The 24,654-nt window shown below is 32.4% G+C and overlaps 1 protein-coding gene across 2 annotated transcripts in view; it reads left to right on the top strand.

Moving 5' to 3' along the window:
• PDZD8 (PDZ domain containing 8) overlaps positions 1-24,654 on the top strand; it is a 79,591-nt gene that overhangs the window by 14,194 nt on the left and 40,743 nt on the right. For both annotated transcript variants that reach the window (XM_074295712.1, XM_074295711.1), the window contains exons 2-3: positions 7,271-7,396; positions 20,372-20,474. In XM_074295712.1, coding sequence (XP_074151813.1) covers positions 7,271-7,396; positions 20,372-20,474 — 229 coding nt within the window. The remainder of the gene's footprint in view (positions 1-7,270; positions 7,397-20,371; positions 20,475-24,654) is intronic.

Genomic DNA, 24,654 nt, shown 5'->3' with positions numbered 1-24,654 from the left:
ATTTATATTTGCACATGTACATACACACACACACACACACATATTGTACATGGGTCTATACCACTATAGTTTTGTTTTTCTAATGGGAGTAGACTGCAGGGAGATCAGATAAATTTTTGTTGATTGAAAAATTATTAAACTTATTTAATAATCTTGAGGTATATTAAAGCTGATATGATACTAATTCTGGAACCTTTGGGATAATATAATCTTTTAAAGTTTTTTTCTTGAAACAGTTTGGTCTATTGCAGTGGACCATGAGATTGAAAGACAGCATCTCTGTTCCATTCCTGATTTTACTGTTTGTTTCCTTGATATGACCTTGTACAAGTCATTTTTCACTCTTTCCAAGTTTGTTTTTCCATTTCATCCCACTTGTGTGTGTCTGTGTTTCTATTTTTTTTTTTCCTCCCCCCATAAAACAATTGCTATAGTTTTGGCAGTTGTGCTGTGGTTTTTGACCATGGCATAGTGGCAGAGATCTGAGAATTTGAGAAATTTAAATTAGACAGATGTAAGGTTCAAAAAGGGGGTCTTCATATTGTAATTGTGATGAATCTAGAGATGAGAAGTTTATCAGATAAAGAACTAGAGAATTATTTTTATTCTCTGAGCAGTTCATCTTATTGAATCCCTTATCTTGGTGTATATGGGTATCAGCTATCTTGGAGTCAAAGGATGTTAAGCATTCTCTTATGAACTTCTTGACTTAACTTGTTATCCTTTTTGTTCAGTGTTTCTGAAATTACTTAGATAAATTATGAAGCATTTGGGAATTTGGTTTTTATTCATCCAATTCTTATTAGTCATTGTGGTTTTTGCTTACAGAATTATGGGCTTCAATGATAGTGACCTGGTTGAAATCTAATTTAGATTACAGCATAGGCTAAGTTTATAGATAGAGAGTAAGAAAAACAGACTCTAGCTATCTCTGCAAGTATATTCAAAAGTCTTTTTTTTCCATCTGTGGAATTCAGACAATATAATCTTTAAAAAGCAGATTTCATCATTATCAGCCACAGAAAGGAATTTCATAAAGAGGACTATTTGTGCCTTTCTTTAAATTTTTAGTACATTAGTCTCATCATAATTAATAATAGTGAAGTTGGTGGTGATAATAACAGTTACAATTAGAATAGAATTAGAAAGATAGTTGAGAGGTGATTCAGTGCTCTAGTTTTGGAAGATGAATAACCATCTTCTTGTACCTCAATATAGTGAGGTATATTTAATAATTTATAAACATTTTAATATCAATTTTATAAATATCATAATTTTGAATATAAAAGACACTTCTATTGCATATATATGTGGGACTAGTTGAAGATTCTGGTTTTTGATGATTCTTGAATAATCCAGAAGTCAAATTATGTGCAGTGTTATTTAAAAGAGGTGTATGGTATATTAGAGTTCTAATTAATTAAAATTTTAAAACAGGATTGGTGGTGTTAAAAGCTTGGTTCTGAAAATGACCAGTTCCTTCTGCATTCTTTATAATCTTGATTATACTGTTTGGGGAACCTACAGTATAAAGAAGTATAAAGTATAAAGAACTTTAGCAACCAATTAGTCCAGCCTTTATCTATCTGAAGCCTTTCTGTTTAACACTAATATTCTTTCATTTACTTTATGATTGGAATAATGTAATCCCATGTGACATTTGAAGAATCATATTTATAGGTATTCCAAGGAATTGTGATAAGATTTGTAATAGATTGTAGCAATTGTGACAGTCACAAATGCCATAAAAGACATAATTACCAGAGAGAGGACTATCAGAACTGAATATAGATCACAACAAAGATTTTCACCTTTGTTGTTGTTGTTGTTGTTACTTGGTATTTTTTTTTTCTTTTTCTTTTTCTTTTTCTGATTTTTCTTGAATTACATGATAAATGTGGAAATATGTTTAGAAGAATTGCACATGTTTAATCTATATTTTAAAATTTATTAATCTTGATCAAATCGGGGAAAAAACTATAAATTATCCACCAGTGTGGATTTAAAAACAAAAGCTTATTCTATAAACATGTCATGACTTCAGATTTGTTCTTTACTTAGCTTAGATTTTTTGGAAGATTGAGATGACTATCTTAAGTTTTATGATTGATTATGTTGTTTATATTTTCAAAGTCTTGCTTTTGAAGATTAATCAATTTCACGATTTTCTCTACTGATGCTTACCCCATCACTGTTTTTGTTCATATTGTCTATAGTTTATACAGATTTGAGTTATCCTTCTGCTTTTGTGTATGGTCCACTTAATCTGTTATTTATAGATAATCGTGCCTATGATTATCTATCATGACTATGGCAACAAAGTTTCCTACTAGGGTATTTCAAGCTATGCTGAGCAGAAATATGAAACTATGGTTAATTTCATCATCTGTTCTTCTTTCACTACACCAAACTACTTTTGTAAGAATTCTGTAGTTAGCAAATGTAGTTAGAAAAGGTTCTCCTCCTGGAATTGGGGAAATCTTAGCTAGGTTAAACAAAAATTCCTTTCCCACCTCAGCTGCTCTGGCTTTTCTCATGCCCTCTGAAAGTCCATATTAGCAAGCTAACCTCCTTTTTAAATCTCTCTTTTACATTCTTGTCTTGAGTTTATAAAAACTTAGCTTTCTTCATATTAGAGTATGCATCTGGCTAGCCCTTTTTAGAACTAGGTAATTCTTCTCTGACATTGCTCAAAATGCTGTGACAGAGGAAACCTAGCTCTCTTTCTTTCTTTATATTATTTATATATATATATATATATATATATATATATATATATATATATATTTTTTTTTTTTTTTTTTTTTGCAAGGCAATTGGGGTTAAGTGCCCAGGGTCACACAGCTAGGACATGTTAAATGTCTGAGGCCAGATTTGAAATCAGGTCCCTACTGACTCTAGTGCCAGTGCTCTTTCCACAGTACCAACTGTCTGCCCCCTAGTTCTCTTTCTTAACCATCACTTCCAGACTTTCACCTTTCTGCTGTCACTCGGCCATCTCTCTTCCTTGATGGTTCATTCCATGCAATTTATCCTAGCTACATTTTCTTGCTGGTTATCTACAAGCCCTTAGTCATTTCCACCTCTTTTTGGAAAGATGTCCGAATATAGTTTCTAATCCTCATACTTACTACTCCAATCTCCCAAACAGAACAACAATAACAAAAAACAACCCTTGGTGACTTCACTATACATGTTGACATCCTCATCTAGTTTATCAATCCCTTCAATTCCCATGATCTTTCTTTCATTTCAGTCACATAGAAAGTCAGTCATATCTATGATTACGCCACTCCAAATATTCTACCCTCATAATCCAAAACTCAGAAATGTCTGTTACCTCACCCCTCTTAAAATTTATTCTTTATCTTTTCTATAAGCTCTAGTCACTGAAATCCTTTCAATTTTCCCAATCCCATCATCCCTGCTCTGCTTTTTCTTTTTTTTCAAAGTACTAACCCTAGAATTAACGTGTTCAGCTTCGTGCTTGTCTTTTGAATTCTCTGTCTCTTTGTCTTATTTTCATTAATTCTTTTAAAGACCCCAACAAAATATCTCATTCTGCCTTCTTCATTCCTTATGGAATTTCCTAATGGTATTCCTACTTCTGTTTCAATAGTATTTTATTTTTCCAAATACATGTAAAAGATAGTTTTCAACATTCATTTTTTTACTTGATGTTCCTTTCCTTACTTTCTCCCTTCCTGAGACAGTAAGAAATTTGAGATAGGTTAAATATGTGCAATTTTTAAAAAACATAATCTCCCTACTTCTAGCTTCTGATCCTGATAACATGTAAAATTAATAGCTAGGTACCCTAACTCCTCAGGATCAGTATTTTGCAATATCTCCCTTAAAAGAAAGTAAACTGAAATAGAAACAAAATTTTTAAAAAATATTCACCTACATTTGGCACTATAAAAATATTTTTAAAATTAAAAGACAATTTTTGCTGTGATTAAAAGCCTTTTTTTTTTTCTTTCTTTTTTTTTGGATTCCTAAATAAGTATCCTAATTGCTGCATCGTAGAATCCTCATCTCAAAGATAAAAAGGTTCACAAACATTGATTTTTCGAGAGGGGAAACATTTAGTGAAATCTTGAAATAATTGGAAAGTTTCCTTTTATTTCTGACTTTACCACTAACTTCTTATGTGGTCTTGGTTAAATGATGTACCCTCTAGAGCTTCTGGCTCCCTAAAAATGAGAACAATTGTCAGAAAAAGTGTAAAAGATGAGCATCACCAGTGCTGTAGAAAGGATTTCTGAATTCTTGGGATAATTTAGAGCAAATTCTTATGAAGATAGAGGGTATAGAGAAGAACATTGGATTTGGGGTCACAAAGACCTGAGCAAATATTGCCTCTGACCCTTTCTAGCAATGCAGCATCTGGATAAACCAGTCAGCTAGCACTTATTACAGATGGCTAGGTGCATGGCACTGTTCTGAGCACTGCAAATACAAAAAAAAGGGGTGGGGTGGGGAACCAGAACCTGCTCTTAAGGAGCTCATACGCAGTTGGGGAACATGATATGCAAAGGACTGTACAACCAAGATGTAGCTAAGATAGATTAAGAGCAATCTCAGAGAAAAGGTACAAGGATGAAGAAGCCCTAGGAAGGGTTTCTTGCTGCTTCAGTTTACATTTTGAAGATCCAGTTTACTCATATGTAAAATGGAATAATAATAATTGTAATAACTCACAAGGTTGTTAAAGCTCTATATAAATGTTAGTTATTATTAATGCTCATTTTATAATCCCATATAATCCTATATTTATGGTAAAAGAAATAAAGCTTTCTACTTAACAGTGGCCCATGTAAAGCCCCAGAGCCTTGAAAGCAGTGAAATTATTTTCTAGACATTGCTTACTAAATATATAGTTTTTTAAGGAATTTTTCTAAGGAAGTTTTTATTTTTAATATAAATATTTTGGAAATTTTTTTTAATAAGCCAAACTAGAACACTTTATTTTGAAAATAATGATAAAAAGCAAAAGTTCATGCCCATAAACCTTTCTTAAATAAATAAATTCTTTAAACTTGGGTCTTTTTATTAAGTTTACTTTATCTTTCAAATTAAACCAATTCTTGAGCAAAAATATAATCTCTTGCCCTCCTTTTTGTTAAACTACGTTGTCTTTTTTCATGCCCTTGTCTATGATTATTTTGCTTCTGACGGTAAAAGTCTTTTAATTTATTCATGCTTTTTGTAGACCTTAAGAAGCATTTTTATTTTTTGGTCCTTACTGCTTCTGATCCACTGTCATCACTGCTGCTTAATTCCTTATGGAGAGAAATTAAAGCTTCTAGTGGCATCAGCTTCTATTCACACTTGCTTTTCTTCTGAGGGATAAAGATTTTTTTTTTTTTTTTTTTAAATCAGGAATTCAGAACTACTGTAAAACTTTCTTTTATGTCTGGGTCTTGAACCACAAGTAAAAAGGCATTTGAACTGCAACAACTCAATTTCCACACAATCCCCTTATGACCTATAGTCTAGAACAGTGGTCCTTAAACTTTTTAAATAGGGGCCAGTTCACTGTCCCTCAGACTGTGGGAGGGCTGGACTATAGTTAAAAAAAAAACAAAAAAAAAAAAACAAAAAACCTCACACTCTTTCTCCACCCCCCAGCCTATTTGCCATAACCTGGCAGGCCACATAAACTTCCTCAATGACCTGCATCTGGCCTGCCCGCCATAGTTTGAGAACCCCTGGTGTAGAGGCATACAACTCTGCTAGTCAGTTGGATAAACAATGTTTGTTTATATATATGTGATACTCAAGTTTCCCTTCCTATTATATTCTATTACTTAATTAGTGAAATTGGTTTCAAAGAAGTTTCACATTTTATATCTTAGTTCATATCGGCCTACAAACTAATTAATGTATAATTAACTCTTATTTTTAAAATTAGCCAACTTTGAAGATATAATAATCATAGAATGCCTTATAATAACAAATATAGAGTTCTTTATATATTTCTGAAGCTCAACTCCATATCAACCCTTAATTTTAGAGATATACTCAGCAGGTCAGGTGCATCATAGGAACATTATCATGTTATCTCATTCATGTAGTGAGCTGTATAAGAATACTTAAAATTTAGTATGTTCTTCCTCCTTAGGCCTTTATTCCATAGGAATTATTAGATAAGTGTTGGATTTTGGAAACCCAAATGACTATGGCCCTACTGTACTCAGAACTAACAAACTTGAATGATTTATCAGCTTTAGTCCTTCCCTCAGAAGAAGGGATTACCAATATGCATCAGTACACTAGGATTTTCTCCTTCCCTTTTAGCATTAGTTCCATCACAGTACTATTCTGTTAATTTCATAAACCATAGTTTGTTCAGCCATTCCCTAATTGATGTGTCATCTTAACTTCTAGTTTGTTTTTTTTTGTTTGTTTTGTTTTGTTTTGTTTTTTTACCACCACAGAGAAGAGGTTTTTCTTCTTTATTTGGTCTCTGGGTTATAGCCCTAATTGTCATTTACTGGGTCTAAAAGGCTATACATAGTTTGGGCTAAATTTTGGGGTGTGGTTCTGAATTTCTTTGTATAGTAGTTGTCTTAATTCACAGCTCCCCCAACAATACATTCATGTGTCCATTTTTCCCCACAATCTTTCATTTTGCTAATATGTTGGATGGATACAACCTCAGAATTGCTTTAATTTACATTTTTCTAATTATTTATGATTTGACACGTTTTGTCATACCTATTGACATCTTGATTTTGGCTATTGATAGCTTAGATTTCTTTAGAAAATTGTTCATATCCATAGATCCCTCACTACTAATTGAGAAATTATTTATTATTAGATCCTTATGTGAAAAATAATTTTTTCTTGATATCTCTAATTTTTTTATAATGTCGCCATCTATGTCAACTTATATTCATTTAGAGCTTATTTTGATAAATATAGTGAGGTGTTTATACCTAATTTCTACCAGATTTCTTTCAAGCATTTCCAGGAGTTTTTGTGGAATTTTATGGAATTAGTAGAAAGAATATTTGTTCTATTTTTGACATTAGTATTGATTTGTTTGGGTTAGGAAAGGCAAATATTTTCCAGCAAAAGATACATTTTAGCATTCTGAATTTAATCGACCCAGTTGAATAAAAAAAAATTATATGAGCATGACCTAAAAAGATGGATTGCCTGGTCTTTTATTGCAGTTGCTTAAGATTAGCGTATTTTGTTTTATTTCCAAGGTTTTTGAAAACAAAGAAACTTATGACTTTTTCCTTTTAACTTTTGTCAGATTCAAGCCGTTTTTCTCATTTCAACTCTCACAAACTTCAAAGGAGGAAAATGAACAATATTTGTATATACAACAATATGGACTTACAGAAGGCCGCCTTAAAATTACTCTAGTAGAATGTAGCAGGTATGTTTCTTCTCTCATTGTTATATTTCAGTTAAGATAAACAAAGTAAATAATGTTTAAGTAACATCTTTACTTAACATTCTTTTGTGATAATTTTTTGTTTCATCAGTCACATTGCTATAATCTTAAATTTTATCTCATGTTAAGATAACATGACTTCCCAGAAAATAGGTTCTAAAAAGAAAATAATTCTAGAGGGGTTTTTCAGATTTTTTTTTTTTTTTTTTTTTTTTTGCTAAAGTAATTTGCTAAAGTTAAGTGACTTGCCCAGGATCACATAGCTAGGGAGTATTAAGTGTCTGAGGCTGGATGTGAGCTCAGGTCCTCCTAACTTCAGGCCTAGCACTCTATCTACTGCATTATCCACTGTCCCAATCTTCAGCATTTTAAAAATTATGAAACCCTATTGGTATAGTCTGAGACTACTTCCTACTAAACAAATATGAATATTAATTCTTGTTATTTAATTTGATGAGTGGAGTATTGTAATGAGCCAGAACTCTGTAATTGAAACAAGAATTATGGAGAAAGATGTTAACTCAGTGGAATTGATAAAACAATGGTTATCTAGTCTATTAATGGTGATTAATAGTTCTCTAGTTGACTACATGTATTTAGCTTTTAATATAGTTCTACAAAATTCACACCTATGATAATATAATTATAATAGATTATATAAGCTGGGACAAACTCAGCCAGAGACATTCATTCCATCTCCTATCACTGTGGGGGACTGGAACAGACTCGGGGATAACAGGGGACTGGTGGCTGGAGCACAAGCACCCAGACTCAGGGAGACTTCAAGATAGAGACTGTCTTGGTGGCCCTCCTGCTTCCCCCACAGAAACCAAGACACATTCCGGAGAACCTCCAGAAAGCTGTCCCGGGCCCCAGGCAAGGAAATTAGACGGTGAAGGAGATAATAAAAATTTTGGACTTTATCCCTGGCTATTCTCATGTTGATTATGGAAGGCTGGTCCAGAGACCTCCAGAAAACTAACCAGAACATTATAGGGTATCTAATGTTTTGTTTTTGTTTTTGTGTTTTTTTAATAATTCAAAATACCCTGGAATAGAGATGGGGAACTAATAGCTAAGATTAGGGATTAGAAAACATTATCCTTGACACATCTGAAAACACAACTGCTTATTTAAGATACTAACCCAGGAGGAAAATTGATTTGTATTATATGTTATGTTTAAATATGTTAAAAATATTCTGGGGGGAAAAAGATAGCATTTGCTTCCAAGAACTAATTTGACTTTTGGACAGCTCTAATTGTTAAGAAGTGTTTTCTTTATATCAAGCAGCAGTCTTTATAACTTATATTCACTGATTTTAGACAAAGATGGGGGTAGGGAGGAAGAAAAAATACGATCTGAAAAGAAAATAGTTCTACAGGAGTAATCATTAGAATTTTTAAAGTTATGAAACCCTATTGGTACAGTTTGAGACTACCTCCTGCTAAATGAATGATTGTTAATTACTGTTATTTGATTTGATGAATGGGGTATTTCTTTTTTTTTTTTTTCTTTTTTTTTTTTTTTAATTCAAAATACCTTAAAATAGAGATATGGAATTAATAGCTAAGATTAGGGATTAGGAAACATGAGAGCCAGATAGAAGGATAGGCAGACAGATAGAGATGGACAGAGGAATGGGCAGAGAGATGGGCAAAGGGAGGGACAGAAGGATGGAGGGGGAGACACAGGGACACAGCAGACAGAGGGAGGGAGAGACAGACACCCATATACACAAGTAGATGGAGGAAGGGAGAGACACACACACACACACACACACACACACACACACACACACACACACACACACACAGGCAGACAGAGGGAGAGACAGACACACACACAGGCAGACAGAGGGAGAAACAGACACCCATATACACAGGTAGATGGAGGGAGGGAGACACACACACACACACACAGAGGGAGGGAGAGAAGGACAGAAACAGGAAGATTGACTGAAGAAAATAATTTCTTTTAATATACAATTGGTCAAATGCAAAAAAAAATTGAAGAAAATCTTATATTGAATGGACTATTGATTTCTCGGTTATTAATTTTTAAATATACATTTTCATAATTCATTTTCTCCTCTTTGAACAAAGGCCTATTTAAAACTTTGTCAGAATGGTACATAGATCAATTTACTTTTGTTATCGTGGGATTTTCTATGAATGTCTCATTTTGTGATGTTTAGAAAGTCTTGTGAATAAAATATGGAGCAAATAATTTGTATTTTAATGCTTTTTTTTTTTTTTTAAACTTCCAAAGTCTTTGTTATATGTCCTGCAAAAATAAATTGAATATTTTTGTCAGCAGCAATTTTACAATGTACTTCTATGTATGGCACTCACACACACACTTACTGAGTTGTTTTTACAACTTGAGTACAGATTTTGGCATTAGAAGAAATATAAAATAATTCACTGTCCCAAATTTAATAATGTAAATGACTGTTATAAATAGATCTTTTTTTCATGCTTATTGTGGCCAAAGCTAGTTTTAAACATTTTTTTTATAATCTCAAATATGAGCAGTAATATATATCTTTTCAACTGAATGTTAATGAATTATGCTTTGATATAATTGTTATAATATTGTTTTATGGAGGTCAAACCCACTTTGAATTGCTGGGGAAAATTGAAATTTTAAGATTAAACTATTTTTTTTTTCTATTTAAATTACTATATAACATGTTTCCATTTGATAAATTATATGTAGAAAACCAGCCTAACCAGTTCAGAAAGTTTTTATCATCTTGGTGATAATATGCCATAACTATATTCAGTCTTCACAACCATAGCTGTCAAATTAAAGACCCAACCAGATTAAAATGTAATTGAGAAATATTTAGCAAAATATGTAAAAATACAGTATAACATAGGTAATGTTAATTTGTCATTTTTCAAGTCATTGTGTAGATGCAGGGATATCTTTATTTGAATTAAACCGCATCAGTAAAGGGATATAAAATTTAAAAACCTTTTAAGCACTGAAAAGTTCTGTCACCATTGAATGCTTAAAATTTTAACATTTTAAAAATTTATAGTAAATAATAGGTTTTGGGAAATGTAGATTATTTTCTTCATAGAAATTGGTTCTTTAAAATGTTGACTTGATATGTTAAATTAATTTATGTCTAGTAGATAAGTGGTTAAAGGATAGGAATATATAATTTTTAAAAGAAAAATGAAAATTGCGTGGTATTGACAACCAATGAAAGAATGTTCCAAATCACTAGTAATTGGAAAAATGCAAATCACAATACCATGAAGTTGTTTCACTTCCCACCTTGCAAAGTGTCAAAAATTACCAAAAAATGACAATACTTAATATTGGGAGGATTGTGGGTTGACAGGATATTTTTTATTGTTTGTTTGTTTTCCTCAGTGGTATTTTTTCCAAAAATATATAAAGATAGTTTTCAACATTCATTTTTGTAAAACTTTATGTTCCAAATTTTTTCTCCCTCTCTCCCTTCTCTCTCTTCCCCGAGATAGCAAGCAATCCAATATAGATTAATTAAGCATTTGCAATCCTTTTAAATTTATTTCCATATTAGTCATGTACCAAAAAATCAGAGCAAAAAGGAAAAACCATTAGAAAGAAAAAAGCAAACAAAAAGGTGAAAATACTGTGCTTTGATCCACATTTAGTCTCCATACTTCTCTCTCTGGATGCGGATGTCATTTTCCTTCCCACATCAATTGAAATTGTCTTGAATCACTGCATTGCTAAGAAAAGCCAAGTCCATCACAGTTGATCCTCATATAATTTTGCTCTTACTGGATTCAGTGTTCTCCCATTAGAAAGAAAAAAGCAAACAAAAAGGTGAAAATACTGTGCTTTGATCCACATTTAGTCTCCATACTTCTCTCTCTGGATGCAGATGTCATTTTCCTTCCCACATCAATTGAAATTGTCTTGAATCACTGCATTGCTAAGAAAAGCCAAGTCCATCACAGTTGATCCTCATATAATTTTGCTCTTACTGGATTCAGTGTTCTCCTGGTTTTGGTCACTTTACCTGGCATCAGTTCATGTAATCTTTCCAGGCTTTTCTGAAATCATCCTGCTCATCATTTCTTATAAAACAATAATATTCCATTACATTCATTTACCATAGTTTATTCTAATTTATTTTCCAACTGATAGGCATCCACTCAATTTTTAGTTTCTTGCCACTACAAAAAGTCTGCTACAAACATTTTTGTACATGTGGGTCTATTTTCCTCTTTTATGACTCTGAGATACAGACTCCGTAGTGCGACTGCTAGATTCAAGGACATATAGGGTTTTATAGCCCTTTGGTCATAGTTCCAAATTGCTCTCTTAGTTCAAGACTCCACCAGCAATGCAGACACTAATAACATCATTGATAGAGCTCTGAATTGGTATAATCATTTTGAAAAGCAATTTGGAATTATGCAAATAAGTGATTAAAACATCCAGACTTTTTGACTCAGTCTCTCTGCACTCCTATCTCAAGAAAGCCGTACCCATATATATTCGAAATTTATAGCAGCACTTCTTTTTAATGAAAACAAAGGATTGAAAACAAAACAGATGCCCTGAGAATAGCTAAACAAATTATGATATGTAATGGATTTCTGTGGGTAACTGGGGGGTGTGAGGAATAGAGTCCAGCAATCAGCATGCTTTATCTTCCTCAGTTCAAATCTCACCTTAGACACTTATTAGCTGTGTGACTCTAGGCAAGTCCCTTAATAACCCTATTTGTCTTAATTGCCTCATCTTTAGAATGAGCTGGAAAAAAAGAAGTGGTAAAACACTCCAGTGTCTTTGCCAAGAAAACTCCAAATGGGGTCACATAGAGTCAGATATGACTGAACAACAACAATGGAATGCTATTGTTTTGTAAGAAATTATGAATATGGCTAGAGAAGCATGGAGATCTGCATGAATTGATGCACAGTGAAGTTAAAAAGAAAACAGCCAGTGACTGCCACAGTATATATAGATGAAGAGAAAACCACACCAAAAACCTAAAACTGAATGTAGCAAGATGTTAACAATCTAGCATGACTCAAAAAAAGGAAGGTGAGAGGACACCCATGATCTATCTGTTCATGGAGTTGGCAGGTTCACAAGAATTGTTCATCGCATATTTCATATTTTTTCAATGTATTGAATGGTTGTGCCAGTTTTTTTCTCTTTTTTTCCCATTGTATGGAATAGCTCCCTGGGAGAGGAAGGAGATTTTCCTAGGAAAAACTGTTGAGTATGTAAAATACTAAAGACATTAAAAAAAAGACATTAAAAAAAAAAAAAACAACCCTGCTAGTTTAAATCAGTTGAAACACCTCTTATAGTTGAGATTTTATCTCATATCTGTAGCTCTGTTTTGATTGGCTAAAAAATTTGTTTTTCTTGTCCATGAATAAGTTACATTAAACTATTTTATATTGATATTGAGAAGGTAGAATTGATGTTTTAAGCCTCTTATTTTTTTAATTATAGAATCATAACACAAATGCTAGAACATATATTTTGAGGTGTTTTTGTGGGGACAGTGGAGGGGCTGGAGGATTAAGTTGTGTTAAATTAGTTTTGCTGTACTTCCGATTTTTTTTTTTTTTTTAAATACTTCTGATGTTAAAAATATCAGTGAACAAAATAAGTGATTACATATTAAAGAATGTTATTAGAATATTGATCAGTTCTTCTGAATAAAACAACATTTTAAAAAAAATGCATAATGTGATATTTATGTTTAGGTTGATTATTCATTTGGAGCTTTTTGTGCATGTTATGGAGATTAGTGGTACTTTTTGATTATATTAAAGAAGTTAATCTTGGATTTATTGAACACTGGTCTGTTTACATTTCAGTTTTGCAGATCTAATCTTAATTTTACTTTTCTAATTTTCAGCCAAGTTTTGATGATTGTTTTATAATATTGTTTAATTTCTGGTAGTATTCCCACTAGGGGATAGCGAGGTGGCACAATGGATAGCACGCTAGCCTGGAGTCAGACCTGAGTTCAAACTTGCCTCAGACGTTTACTTGCTGTGTGACTCTGGGACACTTGATCCTGCTTGCTTCAATTTCTTCATCATAAAATGAGCTGGAGAAGGAGATGGCAAACCACTGCAGTATTGTTTCCAAGAAAACCTCAATGGGATCATGAAGAATTGGACATAAGTGAAATAACCGAACAGCTATTCCCACACTGCAATTGATCTGTGATCTCATCTATGTTGTCATTCCATTTAACAGTGTAGATTATAATTAATCTCTCCCTGTTTATGTCCTTTGACTTCTTTTCAATGTCCTCCCATACATATAACACAAAGACTCCCCCCAAATTTCTAGGGTCTTGATCACTTTCTTTTGGCATTGAGTGAAAATTTCAGGGATAGATTTAATTTTAATGTCAGGAAAAATTTCCTGACTATTGTCAGGATATTTAAGATAATAACTATTTAAGATAATATGACCTGTCTCCAGGTGGTGAGTTTCCCCTCCTTGTAATCTTATTCCATGAGATTTTTTTCCTAATGAATTTGTATTCTAAAATTGTCTATATCTTGTTTGCCTTTTCTCCATTATTAACAGGTAGAACAGGTATTTCTTAACTGAGGAGGACTTTTCAGGGTTTTTTGAGGGGTGAGGGTGGTTCCTTAATTATGACAGTTGATATATGTTCATTAAACTTCTGTACATCTTATTTTAGTTGTCATTGTCTTTTTTGTTCTCCATTCTCTACTTTTTGGAGTGAACAACTTGTTTTAGTAGGTCGAGTTGTTTTTTATTGTTCTTCACATATTTTTAATTAATTTTTTTTTCTTTTTAGCTTTGTATTTATTTTTATTTTTAATCTAGAAAATTGATCACCCAATAACAAAGAAGCTTCTGATTCAAGAAAGACTTCTGTGACAGTAAATAAACATATACATTTTTTAGAAACAGTACTGTTTGACAGTCACTACCTTATTTTATCAATGACTATTTTTAATACTTATATGTGCTAACTATAAAGGAGGAATAGGATCCTTTTTTATTATCACTTTTCTCTGAAGTTATCTTTTAAAATAAGTTATCTTTCATAAGGATAAGTTTATCTATTTCTTAATACCTTAGAGAGAAATAAGAGCCTTTTTTCCTTTATTTTATAGGTTAGTATGGCCAAAGAGATAACCAAGTTAATCATAGCAGCTCGCATTGATAATTCTAAGTCTCCTTAATTTCTTCTTTCTTCAGAATTCTCAAAGGACGATTTTAAAACAAACATATAATGATACTATTGCTGCTGCTGTTGCTTCTACTATTGCCACTTCTATTACTTATGTAATATTTTAAAGCAGTGATCCTCAGACTTTTAAAATAGGGGGCCAGTTCACTGTTCCTCAGACTGTTGGAGGGCCAGATTATAGTAAAAACAAAAACTCACGCTCTTCTCTCTGCCCCTCAGCCCATTCGCCATAACCTGGCGGGCTGCAGAAACATCCTCAGCGGACTGCAGTTTGAGAACCCCTGTTTTAAAGTTTGCAAAATGCTTTACATATATTTTTATTTTATTGTCACAACCTCACTCAAGTGTAGATGATTTCATTATCACATTTTGCAGATTGGGAAACTGATATGGAGAGAGCTTAAGTGATTTGTCTAGGGGTTGACACAGCCAAGATGGGATTCCATCTTCAATTTTAATACTCTTATGCAGCCTTAGCTGGATGAATATTTGGTTATATATAACATTTAGAGACAAGCACTTATACTTTTTTTGGTTCTGAAATTGAAAAGACCCAAGTAACTGGTAACTTATTTGTTAAATGATTTAACTTTTTTTCATATTCTTGGAGTGCATATAGTATAAAATATGTAACTGATAATGAGGATTTGAATTTTTCTTCAGTATGAGAATTAGTAAGAAGTTGATTTTAGTCATGGACAGTTTAATTTGAAAGGTCTTATTAGATTAGAAGAGGTTTCTTTATTCCTGAGTAAGTTATAGAGCATAGCTAGACCATCAGTTTTTTTAGATCAACAAGAAACAAAAGCTAGAAATGAGAATATAGCAGTGCAGGTTGTTCAAAAATTCAAAATCAGTGGTTTCAAACTTAAGTTGAAATGGATCCCAATGGACCATATTGATTTAGAAAAACACAAATTAATATTATATTTTATTGCATTTTTATTAGTTTTGTTAAACATTTCCAATTACATTTGTATCTGGTTTAAGCCCTGGACATTTGATCCATGGTATAGATTACCTAGAAAAATTTTGACATCTTTTATAATCTTATAAATCTTCTCTTTAAAGATAACATAAATGCACACATTTCAATATGCCTTAGTTATCATCTCAAAATTCTGTCCAGGACTGTGGATCTGGTTTATTTGTACTTGCAGATTAATTATACCAGCTGTTTTTTCCAGCCTCTTTAAAATTTTTCATATATAAAGTGATACAATAAATAGTAAGAATAGTTTAAAAAAAAATCCATCAGGATCTTTCCTCAGTAAGGTAATCAAAACTCTCCTATCATTATCAATAAAAATAAAGCTATACCAATACACACAAACATATAAATTACATATGTATACATGTGTATTTCCCTCATTCTTTGTATTGCCTTACCTTCATGATATGTTCAGTGTATGTTACTAAGCTGCCTTATATCCTTGCACTCCAAGTTTTTTCATAAGCTCATATGTCTTCATCCAAGTTTTAACCTGTATTTCATAGGCTTATTGCCAGGGTTCCACTGTCCAAGAGCCCTTCTAATCAGTGCATCATTATACCTTCTACATGCTTCATACCAGATTGCTGTTTGATATATTGATTTTTTGTTAACTCTGGCATTTATTCATATTTCGAATGTAAAGCACAGAACAAAATATTTTGGAGGTAAAAATATAAGCAAAAGTCTGTCGTTCTGAAAAAGATATGGTAAATTAAAAATTCTGTAAGAAAGGTTTTGAGAGGAAAGAGATTTTACTTGGCACATTTGAAAAAAGTATAGACAAACTTATGTAGTGATCAGATGGGAAATAACTAAGTTCTATAAGAAACTCGATCAGCAGGATGATTTCAGAAAGGCCTGGAGAGACTTTCGTGAACAGATGCTAAATGAAGTGGGTAGAACCAAGAGAACATTATATATAAGAATAGCAAGATTATACGATGATCAATTGTGATGAGCGTGGTTCTTTTCAACAATGCAGTGATTCAGGCTACTTCCAATAGACTTGATAGAGAGAGCCATCTGAATCCAGAGAGAGAGAGACAGAGACAGAGACAGAGAGAGAACTGTGGAGACTGAATGTGTATAACATTTTCATATTATTGTGTCTGTGTTAAGGTTTGCTTGTTGTTGTTTTTCCCCCATTTAATCTGATTTTTCTTAAGTAGCATGATGAAAATGGAGATTTGTTTAGAAGAATTGCACTTTTAGCCTATGTTGTCTAGTGGATTGGGGAAGGACAAGAAAGGAGAAAAATTCGGAACAGAAGATTTTGCAAGGGTGAATGTTGAGGACTATTTTTGCATATATTTGGAAACATTTTTAAAAAAAAAAGTGTAGGGCAGCCAGGAGCCAGGAAGAGTATGACAGTGAGTGCAGCTGACATTTAGATGACCTTAGGATCATAGGTTGAGAACAGAGAAGGAATTCAGGAGTCATTTTGCTTTCATCTTTTTTTTTGCTTTGCTTTTCACCTAGTCATTTTGCTAATGAAGAAACTGAGGCCCAGGGACTTGTCCAGTGTTCTATAAGTAATAAAATATCATGGAGTTTGAAGCCAGGTCCTCCTTTCTCCAAATCCAATATCATACTATTTCCCAACAGCTGTTATAGTGAGAATGGCCTGACTCTGGAGATGATGAGTTTTTTTCCCCTTGCCAGAAGTGTTCAAGTGAAGATTGGAGAATTACTTGCTAGGGATATTGTAGAGAAGGTTTCCTGAACCTGTATAGTACTGATTGACTTAGGTAACATCAGAGGTCCCTTTGCAGTATGACCTTCTACCCCACCATTTGACTGAAATTGTTTTTACCAATGATCTCTTAATTATAACCGTCAAAAGCCTTGGGGTTTTTTTTGTTTGTTTGTTGTTGTTGTTGTTTTTTTTGTTGTTGTTGTTGTTGTTTTGGTTGTTTTGTTTTGTTTAATCCTTCAGCTCTTTACAGCATTAGACATTGTCAATCACCTCTATTTCTGGATATTTTTTCTTCCATGGTTTTTCATGATATTGTTCCATTGTGATTCTCCTCCATACCCGACTGACTATTCCTCAATTATGACCCATCCCATGCTTGAATGTACCCCCAGGCTGTATCTAGGGTCCTTACTCCACACTTCAGGTGATCTCATCTACTTTCAAAGGTACAGATTTCATCTTTATGTAAATGACTCTTAAACTGAATGTAGCCTGGGTCTTTCCTCCCACATACTTGACTCAATTAGTCACATCAAACTAGATATTCCATAGGCTTCTCAAAGTTGTGTCTAAAATAGAACTTATCATTTTCTCCCCTGAAGAACTCTTTTTCTTAAGTTCCCCATAGTTTATTAAGTACCACTATTGGTCTAATCAGCCAACTCAAGAACCTCAGAATCTTCCTTAACTTTTCTTTTGCTCTTTATTTCCTTGACTCCAGCTCCCTGGTAAGTCTTTTTAGTTCTACTTGTATCTGTCCCTTTCTTTTCACTTACATAGCCTCCTAATTGGTCTCTCTTTTTGATATATCTTCCACATAACTGCAAAATTGATATTCCTAAAAATGGGTCGGCCCATATTTCCCTATTCAGGAAGTCAGTTGCTCGTTATTACCTTTAGTACAGAGCTTCTTAACTTAAGAGTCCCTAGATAAGGGATTTGTGAGTAAGGATAGGGGGAAAAATGTATCTGTATTTTATACTAACTTCTTATTGAAATTTGGCATGTTGTTAAAGTGAGAAGGGGGTTCAGCAATTGCCTAAGAAGATTGAGAGAGTCAAGGGTAAAACAAACCCTTCCCTTTAGCATTTAAAGCTTTTCATGATCTTATTCCAATCTATTTTTAGTTCATGGTGATTAAGGTCAAAAAAAGAGATAGTTCTTGTCTGAGGAGGGGTAAAAGGAGATAATTTGAGATACAAATGATCCAGTCAAATTGGCTAACTTGCCTATGTATGTCTCTCTATCTTATTAACTAGAATGTTCTTATCATATAATGTCTCTAGGAATCTCTAACCTCCATTTTAAGTTTATGTTCAACTTCCATTTCCTAAAATTAGGTCTCTCAATCCCACCTCCCCTGCCCAATTGTTTGCATATTCTTCCCTCCTGAAATTGCTTTTAATTTAGTTTATTTTTGTGTTTATTTATCCCTCTACAAAACATGAGCTCTTTGAAGACATAGACTTATTGTAATTCTTGCTTAGTGTCAGCAATGCATGATACACATAGTAGGTACTTAATAAAGTATCTATTATATGAAATTGACTTTTGTCTGGGAATCAGTGAAGGTTTCACAGAGGAGCTGACATTTGAATTGAGGCTTAAAGGATTGTCAGGAATTAGGTTCTCCCCACAAGGCTTTGTTTTATTTATTTTCCTAAAGTAAAATAAATTTTACAGAAATTTATAGGATGTTTCTTTTCATATTAGGAGTTAATTTGAATTCTTCATTAGCTAGAATGATTTCATGATTTCTCTACCTGGCTAATATATAGAAAATTGCATTGTGTAATTCATTTGATAGCTAACTAATTTTTTTACCAGAGAGCAGCAGTAGAGCCTAGCTGAGTAAATTAAAAAAAAAAAAAAAAAAAGGAGGTTGGGCAATTCTTGGTATTTTGTATTTAGATGGAAAATGGTGACTATTGTGGGCATATTAAAAAACCAGCCACTATGTTGATCATAAACCTGAAGCACTAGTTTCACAGACTTCTTGTGATTTTTAAGTGTTATCTCATTTCATTCAATAACATTTATCTATTTTAGCATTTAGTTAGATCACAAAAATAGTTTCTTTTTTTTAAGTTTCTAACACTTATTTCTCTAGTATGTTTTATTTTCTCAAGCTGTTTTGTAGTAGCAAAATAATCACAGAAACTATGAGCTAATATAGAAATCCATATTACTCTGATTAATTCTTGAATCTTGTGATGAAATTCCATGTGATTTCAAAGATAGCATAGACGTTATTAGATTAGCAGTTTTTTCATTTTCCATAATTTTATTTCCTTTAATGCCAAAAACATTGTAATTATTACATTGTTACCTTTTCAGTGCAGACATTCTAGTTTCTATAAAGGAAACACAGTATCCCTGAATGACATAAAAATTTAAATATTTATTTAGTTCTCCACGGTATACAAGCTGCTGTGATTTCTGTGTAAAAACAGCAAAAAGGAACACTAATTTAAAGATGCTACTAGACAGTACTAATCTCAGATACTGTTTTCATGAAGAATTTTAATCCTACACCCCCCAAAAAATCCAATTTTCATTGCTTTTAATTTTTTTTAAGTGAAAAAAAAAATAATCTCCCAGTACTCCAGGAAAGGTAAACCTATTTAATTTTTGCCTTTGTAAATATGTTTAATGTCTGTCATAGTAGCTTTTTTAAACATAGTAGTCACATAATAAGTGCATGTTTATTGAATCAATGACTAATTGATTGACTCAGCTTAATTGGAGTCACTGCCTTAGCTATAAAAGTAGATAATACATTTTGATCCAATTCAGCTTCCTTATAAGTACATGATTTGAAGTAAGAATTTTGCCTAGTTTGGTTATATATCTTTTTTCCACTAGAGGGTGCAGCAAGAACTTGATTTGAATTTTATTTTCTGTGTACCTACCCTGGAAATAAAGAGTAAAATTGTTGTCACTGTGTTGAGTAGTGTATGACTAGGTGAAAGATAAATGTAAAAATGAGCATGTCTGTCCTAATAACTCAATGCCTTTTTTTTTTTTTTTTTTTCCATTTTTTTATTGTAGGTTATTGATTTTGGGATCCTATGAAAGAGAAACAAATGTTCATTGCACGATGGAGTTGAGCAGTGGTGTTTGGGAAGAAAAACAAAGGAGTTCTATTAAGACGGTAAAATATCTTTATATAGACCTACTTTTAATGTCAAATGTTGCTATGGATCACTAAAATAAATTGATTAGAAACTCAGCCTTCAAGTTAATTCATTTTTTCCTTTATGCTTTTATTCTCTTGGTAATTTTAAATGTATTTAGATAATATATGTGGAGGTACATGCATAAAAGCAGAGAAGATGACTTAGGATATGAAATTGGCAAGACCAGGCCTCAAATCTGCCCAGGGATATTTAGTAGAGTTGTGACCTTGGGGAAATCACTTAATTTCTTTCAGTCTTAGTTGTAAAATGGGGGTAATACCAACATCTACTTCACAGGATTGTTATGAGGATCAACTATGATTATATATTTCTGTCGTTCAGGGTTGTTGTGAGGATCAAATGAGATATATGTGTATATATATGTGTGTGTGTATAAATATATCAAGTGTTTTATATAAATATTAGTTATTATTGTATAACAGTAATTCTATTCAAAATGAACTATATGAATACATATTATTTGGTTGCTTATATGACAGACATCTTTTACAAGATATCTCAAAGTGTAAAGTTTAGTGATGCTGTTTTTAGTATTTAAATGGAGAAATTGGACAAGAAGAAATTATCATCTAGGGTCCTCCAAAATCGAATGCTGGCTCATAAAATACAGTGGCAGGCTTTTGTTCCTTAACTGCTTGTGTGTCATATAGCACTACGCTTTATTGTCTTATGGTATAGGATTTCAAACTTTGTAAAAATAAGAGAAATCTTAAGCCTTTTGTTTTTATGCGTGTATCTTGTTAGCCATTTATCAAAGTAATCAATAATTATTTGTCTTGTTCTAGTAGCCTAATTGCTATTATTTTGAATGAACACACCTGTATATTGTGTAATGTCTATGTGTTTCTTGATACTTCATATAGCCCATTAAAACCAAAGGATAGCACTATTTATTAGACTGTTGTTTACAGACTTATGTGGTTTCATTTTGTGTGTGTGGCTAATTTTTATTTTTTTTCCCCTCAGTTACATGCCAACAAGATTTTTTAACATTAATTTAAAAAAAAAATTAACTTTCAGATTCCCTCTTCATCGCCTTGTGGTTTCTTTTCTAAAAATCCTTCAGAGTTTTATATTGGAAATAGGAGAAATTGCTTAGAAATAGAGGAAATACTTAAAATATAAATCTAGGAATTCATATTAAAACTAATTTAGTTCTTGTATCATGTGATGATTTTGATATGTTAAATTAATTATGGATTCTGTATAGATAAAAAGAATACTTAACATCTTAAATGACTTTGAGGGCTTAGGAAAAGACTGTCTTAAAAAAACATTCCTTTTGTTTCTCTCTTAAAACTCCAGTGTGGTTCATATTTTTAACAATTGGTGGCAGTATCACCAAACCTATGATTATATTTTAAAAGTAGAAAATATCATTTGCAAATAGAGGAAAGTAGTCAAGAGAATTACTTTGTAACATCATTGTTAATATCATAGTATCATGTCATTTGGAGATATTTCAAATTAGTAATTAAAAAGAAATTCCTTTATTGTAACCACAGTGAGAGACTTTATGATATACTGTGTTGATTGGAAAGTGGTCTTGTTGCATATTGTTGAGTTTAGATTTTTAATCTACTCTCTGTTTTATGGGTGAATTCATCCAATTCAGATTCTCACCTATTATTCCCATCCTGGCTCCTCTATTTTTCTTCTACCTCCTGTCTTGCCCTCCTATTACTTAACTCTCCCTCTTTGAAAAATTCTTTCCTTATTCTCTTCCCCTAATCTTTCTCCCTTGCCCTTTTATTTCTATCTGAATTTTAAAAGACTTTTATACCTGTCTAAATATATATGTTGTTCTGTCTCTCATTCATTCTCACTGAGAGAAATGCTCTAGAACTTCAACTCTTCTCCCCCATTTAATTTTTTGGTGTCAGTTCTTCCTCTTCTACCTCATTTGTAGGAGATACTTGTTCTTTTTACTTTTTCTTACATAGCTTTGCTTTTTAGAATCACATCATACCTTCACCCCAGTCTTTCTTTCAAGCTACCCATTCACTAATAACAATTTTAGACATGTAGTTTACATTTCCATGTATAAAAAAATAATTTGTCTTTATTGCATTCCTTGTAATAATTAGTCTTTGATATTCAACTTATGTTCTCTAGAATCTTTTATGCAAAATTTTCTATCAAGTTCAAGTCTTTTTGCAACAAAATTCTGAAAGCCTGGAAATTCAATTAATACTTTTTTTCCCCCATTCAATATTATGTTGAATATGATATTTTAGGCTGCATCCTCAGTTCCAATATTGTTCGAAGATCTGCAGTCTTTTAGCATAACTTGTATAATTCTAAATGTGATTGCACCATATTTGAATTATTTTTTCTTCTTTATAATATTTTCTCCTTAACCTGAGAGTTTCAGAATTTGACTATGATACTCTATAAGTTTTTGTCTTTGGCTCTCTTTCAAGGGGTCTTTGGATATTTTTTTTTTATCATTTAAAAAAAATTTTATAATTATATATATTTTATATATATATATATAAATACATATTTATATATATATATATATATTTTATAATTATAACTTTTTTTGACAGTATAAATGCACGAGCATTTTTTTTTTTTATAACATTATCCCTTGTATTCATTTTTCCAAATTTTCCCCTCCCTCCCTCCCTCTACTCCCTCCCCTCCTCTACTCCCTCCCCTAGATGACAGGCAATCCCATACATTTTACATGTGTTACAGTATAATCTAGATACAATATGTGTGTAAATCCAATTTTCTTGTTGCACGTTAAGTATTAGATTCCAAAGGTATAAGTAACCTGGGTAGATAGACAGTAGTGCTAACAATTTACATTCACTTCCCAGTGTTCCTTCTCTGGGTGTAGTTGTTTCTGTCCATCATTGATCAACTGGAAGTCAGTTGAATCTTCTTATGTTGAAGATAACCACTTTTTGGTGGATTTTTTAATGTCTGCTTTCCCCTCTTGTTCTAATACTTTAGAACAATTTTCTTTTTCTTGCATTATTGTATCAAGATTTTTTTTGATTGTAACTTTCAAGTTACAAATTAATCTTATGTTTTCTTGATCTGTTATCCAGATCAGTTGTTTTTCATTTTGTTTTGTAATTTCTTAGTCTTTTATAGCTTTACCGGCTTCCCCTTGTCCAATTCTAATTTTCAAGGAGTTGTTTTCTTTAAGATTTAGGATTTTGGAGCAAGTAGGTGAAACAATGTATAAAGCATCCACCTTGAAGTCAGAAAACCCTGAGTTCACTTCTGAACCCTTGATACTAGCTGTGTGACCCTGGGCTAGTTACTTAACCCTGATTGCCTCATGACTTCCCCTGCAGCACCCCCACCCCAAAATTCTGGATTCTTTTTTCAGTTGGTTAGCTTTCTTTTCGTAGTTTTCTTGTTTTTTGGTGGATTTTAAAAATATTTGTTACAAGTCTTATTTGTTATTTAAAGTCTTTTTTTGAGTTTGTCTATATTCTTTTTGGGTCTATGACCTTTTGACTATATTCTTTGGGGCAGGTGAGGCTTTTTTTTTTTTTTTTTTTTTTTTTTTTTCTTTATTATCTTCTGAAGATGAACCCTGGTCTATTCCTATATTGTCTATGGTTGGGTGCTTTCTCCTTTGCCTCCTCATTTTTTTTTTTTTAATGGCAATTTATTGTTATAACCATATCTTGTCCTGAGGTATAGAGAATGGTGCTTCTAATCTTGTATCCTTCTTACTTTATCTTTTGAGCTTTGTCCTGGGCCCAACCTCCACACTCTTTTCCCTCTTTAAGCCACAATTGTAGGTTTGAAGTGTTTTCTTCTTGACCTGGAAATTCTGAAATTTGGTGATAACGTTCCTGGGACTTTTCATTTTGGGATTTCTTTCAAGAGGTGATCAGTGTTTTCTTTTCAATTTCCATTTTACCCTCTCTAATTTCTAATCTAAGATTTCCTTTCTGATTTTATTACTTTTGTTGTCTAGGCTCTATTTTTGAATATAGCTTTCAACAATTCAGATATTCTCAAATTATCTCTTCTATTTACTAGGGCATTTATTTTCTGAAGAGATATCTAATGTTTTTTTTTTTTTCATTCTTCTGACTTTGATTGTTTCTTGTCATCTTCTGGAGTCTTTAGCATCTATTTGCCTAACTCAGGAGATCATTT

The sequence above is a fragment of the Sminthopsis crassicaudata genome, chromosome 2 (assembly GCF_048593235.1).
Source record: "Sminthopsis crassicaudata isolate SCR6 chromosome 2, ASM4859323v1, whole genome shotgun sequence".
NCBI classification, from domain to species: domain Eukaryota; kingdom Metazoa; phylum Chordata; class Mammalia; order Dasyuromorphia; family Dasyuridae; genus Sminthopsis; species Sminthopsis crassicaudata.
Note: the sequence above shows the minus strand (reverse complement) of the source record. Positions and strands in the feature narration are given on the sequence as shown.